Here is an 8,419-nt window from a genome sequence, read left to right on the forward strand (position 1 = left end):
GCCCGCGGGATTCCAAGCCCCGCCTTGGCTCATGCCGCCGTCCAATCACATTTCCGCACCTGCCGGCGGCCCCCTTTGAGTCTTGGAGCTTGCTGCACCCCTCCAGGGCTTCTATTGGTCGTGGAGGACGTCTGTCTGCCGCTATCCCCGCCCCAATACGGAAGTGGCTGGGTACGCCGGCTCCGACAGCGGGTGGGTCCAGGCCATGGGGCCGCCCTGGGTGGCGCGGAGCGCAGAGTGGGCGCCCGCGCGGCTGCCTCTTGTGTTCACGGCGCTGTGGGCCGCGGCTGTGGGCCTGGAACTGGCCTACGTGCTGGTGCTGGGTCCCGGGCCGCCCCCGCTGGGACCCCAGGCCCGGGCCTTGCAGCTCGCGCTGGCCGCTTTCCAGCTGCTCAACCTCCTGGGCAACGTAGGGCTCTTCCTGCGCGCGGATCCCAGCATCCGGGGCGTGTTGCTGGCCGGCCGCGGTGTGGGCCAGGGCTGGGCGTGAGTGGGGCGCGGGATCCGGCGGGGGAGAAGCGGGAGCGTTGGCCAGGGGGTGGAGCCCCAGGACCTGATATGTTAGAATCCCGTTACCTTAGGATCCGGGACGTTAGAGCCAGGAAACTTTAGAACCTGGGATGATAGAGCCAGAAGGAGTATCATTCATTCACTCACAAATATTTATTGAGCACGTACTGTGTGCTAGGCACTGGGGATACAACCGAATAAAATTGATTCCTGCAACAGGGCGGGGGCAGACAATGAACTAAGGCATAATAAATAAGGAAAGTATATAGAGTATTAGAAGGTGGTAAATGGAATGGAAACACAAAGTACAGCAGGATAAAGGGGGTGCAAGTTGCAGTTTAAATAAGGTGGTCAAAGTAGGCTCCATGGAGAAGGTGGCATTCGAGCAGACTTGAAGGAGGTGGGGAGTTAGCCATGTGGGAATCTGGGGAAAGGATGTTCCAGGCATAGGGAACAGACAATGCAAAGGGTGTAAGGCAGTTCCTGGGAACAGTGAGAAGGCCAGTGTGGCTGGAGTGGTGTGAGGGAGGGGAAGAGGGGGAGAGAGAACTGCGATGTAAGGGGTGGAGTCAGATCGGGTAGGATTTGTAGGACATTGAAGGCTTTGCTTTATAATGGAAGAGCAATGGAGAGGCAGTGGAGGGTTTTGAGCAGAGGAGGGACATGACTTGGTTTTAGAAGGATCAGTCTGGTTGCTGGGATGAGACTGGACCAGGAGGGGACAAAGGAGAGAGACTAGTCAGGAGGTGATTGCAGTCATCCAGGGGAGATTTGGCGGTGACTTGGACCAAGATGATGACAGTGGTGGAGGTGAGAAGTTTGCTCCCGGATGTTAGAGGCCAGAGAAGGGCCTTAGGATGGTGATGTTAGATCTGGGAGGGACCTCAGACCTGCAGTGCCAGAGCTGGAGGGGGCCTTGGGGAGTCTTGCTCCACCTGCATTTACCCATGATGCACCTGAGGCTTAGCGAGGCCCAGAAGCTGTTCCTGCTTCCCGGGATGGGCTCAGGGGTGGGGAGACTCACCCCGTGGTTCCTTCCCTGCAGGTACTGCTACCAGTGCCAGAGCCAGGTGCCGCCGCGCAGTGGGCACTGCTCTGCCTGCCGCATCTGCATCCTGCGTCGGGACCACCACTGCCGCCTGCTGGGCCGCTGCGTGGGCTTCCGCAACTACCGGCCCTTCCTGTGCCTGCTGCTCCACACCGCCGGCGTCCTGCTGCACGTCTCGGTGCTGCTGGGCCCTGCCCTCTCGGCCCTGCTGCGAGCCCACACCCCCTTCCATGCCGCTGCCCTCCTCCTGCTGCCCTGGCTCGTGCTGCTCACAGGTGGGAAGCCTGGGGGACCTCTGCGGAGAAGTGGAGGTGTCAGGGGCCCTGGGGTTGGCCGGGGAAGAAAGCCCATTCTGGCGGGGCAGAGGATTTCTGATTGGTTCTCCTGGCAGTCCCCTGGGATCCCAGTGTCACTTATGGGGGTGGTGGGAGGTGAGGGCAGCCTGGTGTTTAATGTCACTACCTCAGCTCAGGTGCCGAAGTCTGCCTGGGAGAACCAGGGACGCTTTCCAGGAGGCGTTGCAGAGTAGGAAATCCTGGGAGGGATGGTGGGGTGGGAATTCCAAGTGGGGGATACAGAGCAAAGATTTGGAGGCTGGGCAAGGAGAAGTAAAGGGAATGTGAAGGGAATTTTGGGGATTAAGGCTAGGAAGGTAGGTTAGGACTGGAGGGGAGAGGGCGTTGAATGCTGTGAGGATGAACCTTATTTGATTTGGCAGTGGGGAGCCAGTGAAGGTTCCAGGCAGGGAAAATTCCAGTCATTGGAAGTTGTGACGCAAATGCAGTGGGAGGGGCAGGTTGTGAGGCCGTGGCCTGGACACCACCACCCAGGAGAAAAACCCCACTTGTCTATACTCTTTGTCCCCCAATGATACCCCCAGAATGCTTTGGGCTTTCTCTCCTCTGACTTCTTCCATGCCGACCTTCCCACGGTCCCCTCTGTAACCTGGCTCTGTAATTATTCAACTCCCCAACCACTCAGCCTATCCAAGGTCATCTGTGTTCCTAGGACCCCTCTCCATGCAGCCCCCTGCCCTGTTGTGTTCCTGACAGCCCTTCTCTACCTCCTCAGTAACCTCCTGCCTCCACGGGGACTCGAGCTCTCCATCTCCACCCCCTGCACCCCACCTCGCGTGGTCGTCACGACCTCCTGCTCGACCCTCAGCCACTGGAGACGTGGCCTCCAGCCCCCAGCTCCTCTCAGTCCTGGGCCCTGGGAAATCCTGAGTGTTTTCAAAGTCCATTCAAACGGCCTAGTCAGTGAACTAATCTGTCGGTTTCTTGGCCAGTTCTCCATTTTTCCTCCTTCCCCTAATCCCACATCCACACCCTGGTCCTTGCTGGATCCATCATACGTCACCTCCAAAATCACCCCATCGGTCACCCCTCTCTCTGCTCCCCAACTCCTCTCTGTCTCCTGCTCTCCAACCTCTGCTCTTTGGGCTCGTGAGCCCCCTCCTTTTGGGACCCTCCCACCTTCACCGGGCCACATCCAGCTCGGAGCCCCTCATTGCCGTCTTTCTCCTGCTAACATCTCAGACTTCCTCGCCCCCTCTTTCTCCTGGGCCTCCCTGGCTTCCCACAAGGGCCTGGGCAGTTGAGGGGCTGCCAGAGAGAGCAGAGCGGCATGCCGTGGGCAGTCGGCTCCGTGGCGCGTTCGTGGCTGCTGACTTCAGTTAGGCCCCAGACCAGCCTGGCTGTCTTGTCCCTCAGAAATGTGCTCCCCACTCTCCTGTCCTCCAAGTCCCCCACTCCTCTTGAAACTGTCAGAGCAAACAAGACCTTATGTGGTATGTCCAAGATTGCCTTGTCCTCAAATCTCTAGGTCCGCCTGACTGTCCCCCACTTGCCCTGTGTGCTGGGGGATGGGGGAAGGGCCCCTGGCCTGCTCTGGCGCCCTCCTCCCCACTCCGAAGCCTGCCCCCCACCCCAGGCAGCCTCTGCTGGCTTCCTCCGGGTTTTCCCTCCCGTGCGAACGCTCTCTCCGTCCCATTTCCTCCTCTGGCTCTGCCTTCTCGCTCTTCTGCCCTCAGCCAAGCTCTCGAAGGACTTGCCGTGCTCTCGGACTGTTCCTCGGCCTGCTCCCACTTGGCTCCTGCCCCCGCCCCGCACCCGAGACAGTGCTCTGTCTCCCCAAAAATCCAGAGGCCCCTTTTGGTTCTCTTCTTGCTTTATGAGACCTTTCAGCCTCTACAAAAGGCCAGTCCCCGCCCTCCTTGGAGCCTTCTCCCCTTGGTGTCACGTCATGGAGGCCGAACCCTGGGGTTTCCTCTGTCCTTTTGGCTTCCATCATCTGGACCCTAAGGACTGACTGCGTTCCTTGGTGCTCAGGGCCAGGCACCCTGTCCTCTGCCTGCTGCTCCCTCCGGGTGGGTCAGCCACTCTCGGGTTTGCTCACATTGCAGCTGTAAGTCGGTCAGTGAGAAGTGATGGACCTCAGGCCTCTGAGCTCCCCAAAGGCAGGGACATCACCTTCATCCTGGGTCACCCCAGCGCACCCTGCACAAAGGAAGGTGCTCGGCGCCACGTGTGAATGACGGTCGCTGAGCAAGGGCTGAGCCCTGCTTGGTGGTGGAGGGTAGGGGTGCCAGGAGGGCTGGGCCTGGCCGCGGCCCCCTGACCCGCTCTGCTCTCTCCTCGCAGGCCGAGTGTCCCTGGCGCAGTTCGCCCTGGCCTTTGTGGCGGACACGTGTGTGGTGGGCGCACTGCTGTGCGGCGCGGGGCTGCTGTTCCACGGGATGCTGCTGCTGCGGGGCCAGACCACGTGGGAGTGGGCGCGGGGCCTGCACACCTACGACCTGGGCCCCAGCTGCAACCTGCAGGCTGTCCTGGGGCCCCGCTGGGCCCTTGTCTGGCTCTGGCCCTTCCTGGCCTCCCCGTTGCCTGGGGATGGGATCACCTTCCAGACCACAGCCGAGGAGGGGCTCGTGGCTTCCTGACTCCTGGAAGAGCTGGAACTGCACAGGGGTGGGCGGCCGGGGCGAGAGGGAGGGTAGCTGAGAGCTCCAGAGGGGAGGCCAGAGGCCCCTAAGGCCGGCGGCTGCTCCGGAAGTGATTTGGGCTGCCAACCCTGCCAGCTTGGGTTGGAAAACTGGGATCATTCAGCAACTCCAGCCCCTTCCTGGGCCTTGCTCCTGCCCAGCTTGGACTCCTCTGCATCTGGAGCCTGGGCCTGTCAACTCTGCCTCTACTGGTGGCTCCCAAGGGGTCTGGCGGGTCTGGCAAAGGGCTGCTCGGCCAGCCTAGCTGCCCCTTTGCCGGGTTAATAAAGTGCCCTCTTGGTTTGTGTCCTTCTCCAACTCTGCTGGGTTTCTGGTCCCTCTCTTTGTTGTCTGGGCTGTTTCTGTTTTTTCTGGTTGTCATGCCTGGAAACCAAGGACTATGTGAGGGCCTGAGGGCCCAGGCTCTGTCTCTTCTCGCCTTGCCAGGGCGGGAGTGGGGGCACCCACAAGCTAAGGCAGTTCTGTAGTGATCCTAGGGATTAGAGCCAAGGACTCTTTCCCAGGGTCAGAGCTTTATCTTTAGAAGCGTTTCTTCCAACAGCAATTTCATCGCGCCTCCCTCTGGCTAACTGGCACGTTGGGCAGCAAGTCTGATCCTCATGTTGCAGCTGAAAAACTCAAAGCTCTGAGAGTTGATATGATAAGATGACGGGGTAGTAAATGGAGGAGCCAGGATTTGAACCCAGGTCTTCGTGCTTTCTCCTTCCCCCTTGCACAGCAGAAGGAAGGAAAAATCAAGGCCAAGAGATTGACCGGGGATGTGCAGGAAAAAGCCTGCTTCCCTCTATGACCTCTTCGGGAGCTAGTTGTTCAACGTTTTTATTAAATATCTTTATGGCAAGATAGAGACTGCCAGTTCAATGTGGCAGGTTTAAACCATGGGTTTATCTTGCTTCCTCTTAAAATCCCACAGAAATGACAGGAGGTTGGGGCTTGTTTACTCTTTGAGCAGAGAGCTAGAAGTTGAAATTACCTGATTCCTGAGGAAGAGGCAGGGGGACAAGGCGATTGAGAGGCTCAAGGATTCCAGCAGGATGGTGGAAGGTGAGGTGAGGCCTGGGGGGCAGTGGGGACTGAGCAGAAGTCTATATGAGGAGCAGTTAGGGGTGCCCTTCCCCCTCAGAACCAGCGAAGCTCTGGGTCTCAGGGCATCAGGGAAGAGGGAGGGGCAAAAGTTCAGCAAAAGTCCACAGATAGTGCTGCTGGGTGTCCTCAGTGAAATAGCAGGCCTGCCCCCCAGGAACCCCTAGAGAAGCCCACCCCTCCAATAGGCCCTGCCCATGCTCGCTGAGGTTCCGGTGGCCTGGCTTTTGTTTTCAAATAACTTGATCTATTGCTGTGTTTTAAATTCTAGTTTTTAACGATGTTGGGTAATTGTATGCCTGGGGCTTCCTTTTTCCTCCTCTGTCTCACCTCTCTCTCTCTGGAATATCTTATTTTCTTGGCTTTTGTTAATGATGAGATGCAAGAAAATATTTATAAAATAAAGAGAAACAACAAATACCCTTGCACCCTCCACCAGTGCTTAAGAAATGGCATGTTACCATTTCCTTTGGAGTCCTGTAGGGGAAAGGCTGTCCTGTCTAATCATTCTCTCGCTTTGTATTAGTTTTGCATGGTTTTGAGTTTTATATGGATGGAATCATACTGTTTTATTGTTCTGTGATTGCCTTTTTCAATCAATATTATGATGAATATTGAAATTCACCCAAGTTAATGCATGTGGCTGGAGGACATTCATTTTCCCTGCTTAAGTGATCTATCGAATATTCCACAGTTTATTTTTCTATTCAATTCCACTCATCATTTTACCTTCCCCTGTGTTCTTTGGGAATCCTGCACTAAGAGCTACTCTTGGCTTTTGTTATTCCATATAAATTTTAGAATTAGCTTGTCAAGTTCCATCAATAAAAACCCTTTTGAAATTGCAAATGAAATGGATTGAATCTATAGAAATCAGTTTTGGGAAAATCAACATCTGTGTGAAATTGAATTTTCCAGTTCATGAACATGGTATCTCTATTTAATGTTTTTCAATAAAGTTATTTTGTCTCATAAAGATCATACCTTTTTTTGTTAGATTTATTAACTACTTGATAAAATTTTTCATGCTATCGGACATGAGTTATGAAATTTTATTTTGTGTTCAGTAAACTTGTTAAAATTCTAATTCTCTTAAGTTACCTATGGATTCATCTGAGTTTTCAATTTAATCATATAATCTATGAAGAAATAGATTTGGTCTTTCTTTTAAATTCTTATTCTTATACTTCTTATTCTGCTTTTCTGTATGGCAAGATCCTGTGCAATGTCAAATAAAGGTAGTGGCCATCCTTGACTTGCTTCTAACCTTTAGGAGAATAATTTCATTATCTCATCATTAAATATATTTGCTTGTTTTTTTTTTTGTTTTGTTTTGTTTTTAATAGATGCCCTTTTTATTCGGCTGAGAAAGTTCCTTTCTATTCCAAAGCTATGTTTTTATCCAAACAATTACCTACAATCTTTGTCTCTTAAGAACAGCCTTTCAATTTTTTTAAAAATTATCTACTGTAACAATTTTTGTCTTCTAATTGGAGGATTCGGTCATTTATATATATTGTAATTTTACACTTGGATATATTTCTACCAGTTTACTTTGTACTTTCTATTTGTCCCACCTTTTCTAGTTTTTTAAGCTTTTATTTAAAGCCCCTCCCCACCCCGGTATAGAATTCTAAGTTAATAGCTATTTTCTCTCAATATATTGAAAATATTATTCTGCTGTCATTTGGTCTTCACAGTTGCAGTTAAATCAACTCCATCTATTTTTTGTTGCTGTTTGTTCCTTTGAAGATACTTTTTGTCCCTCCTCTGCCTCTGATATTCTGTGGTTTTATGATGTGCCCAAGTGTGGATTTCTTTTTATGTATCCTATTTGGATTCATTGGGTTTCCTGATTCTATGAATTGATGTCTTTTATCAGTTCTAGAAAATTCTAAATTTTTAGAATTTTCCGTCTGGATATTTTCTCTGTCCCTACTGGAACTCTGATTAGACCTTTCTCTCCAACTTCTTTTTCTCTTACTAGAACATATTTTCTCTCCCTGTTTCTGGGCATTATGGATAAGTTCTACAGATCTTCTGGTTAATTCTTTAGTTGCTAAACCTGTCTATGGAGGTTTTTTAATTTTTTTTTTAAGTGATTGTACTAGTCCATCCTTTGAAGTTTTGCATTTCAAAGATTTCATTTTTAACATTTCTAGAAGTTCTATTTGGTTCTTTTCCAAATCTGCTTGATCATTTTATATAATCTCTTGCTCTCTACTAATATTTTAAGTTTCTTCTATTTTTTTTTTAAATATACTGAAAACACATTTTATATTGTTTGATAATTCCAATATCTTAAGTCTTTGTGGATCTGACTCCGTAGGCAGTTTTTTTATGTTGGTTCTTCTTCATGGTACCTTATTTTCTTGAAATTTATCATTTTTTGCAGTTTTTGACTGAGTTCAAATTTCTTGGAATTTATCAATGGGGATTCTTTGTGGCTGAGTTAAAAGTAAATTCCTCCAGAGAGGAAATGCGTGTCCGTTGCCTGATGACACACCAACCCAGCACTGCTTTAAACTAAATTTCAGTTAGGGAACTTTTGGACCACCTAGATATTATGACCTGTGCCAGTTTGGATATATTATATCCCCCAAAAAGCCATATTCTTTAATGCAATCTTGTGGGGGCAGACTGATTAGTCTGTTAATTAGGGTGAAAACATTTGATTAATTTATTTCCATGGAGATGTGGACCCCACACATCCATGGTGGGTCTTTATTAAATCACTGGAGTCCTATAAGAGAGCTCACAGACAGAAGGAGCTCACA

At 51.1% G+C, this 8,419-nt stretch overlaps 1 protein-coding gene across 1 annotated transcript; it reads left to right on the plus strand.

The window, feature by feature from the left end:
* Nucleotides 1–162: 162 nt before the first annotated feature.
* ZDHHC24 (zinc finger DHHC-type containing 24) lies at nucleotides 163–6,653 on the plus strand. The gene is made up of 3 exons (XM_037838878.1): nucleotides 163–486; nucleotides 1,556–1,833; nucleotides 4,201–6,653. The coding sequence occupies exons 1-3, from the start codon at nucleotides 206–208 to the stop codon at nucleotides 4,494–4,496; spliced, it is 855 nt and encodes a 284-aa protein (XP_037694806.1). The 5' UTR covers nucleotides 163–205; the 3' UTR covers nucleotides 4,497–6,653.
* The last annotated feature ends 1,766 nt before the right edge of the window (nucleotides 6,654–8,419 follow it).

The sequence above is a fragment of the Choloepus didactylus genome, chromosome 6 (assembly GCF_015220235.1).
Source record: "Choloepus didactylus isolate mChoDid1 chromosome 6, mChoDid1.pri, whole genome shotgun sequence".
Classification (NCBI taxonomy): domain Eukaryota; kingdom Metazoa; phylum Chordata; class Mammalia; order Pilosa; family Megalonychidae; genus Choloepus; species Choloepus didactylus.

What these genes read in the sequence shown, in the direction of transcription:
- ZDHHC24 (XM_037838878.1), top strand. Translation starts at nt 206, where the DNA reads ATGGGGCCGCCCTGGGTGGCGCGGAGCGCAGAGTGGGCGCCCGCGCGG. An exon ending in GGTGTGGGCCAGGGCTGGGC is followed by an intron (nt 487 to 1,555) that starts GTGAGTGGGGCG and finishes CCTTCCCTGCAG; the next exon opens with GTACTGCTACCAGTGCCAGA. An exon ending in CTGGCTCGTGCTGCTCACAG is followed by an intron (nt 1,834 to 4,200) that starts GTGGGAAGCCTG and finishes CTCTCCTCGCAG; the next exon opens with GCCGAGTGTCCCTGGCGCAG.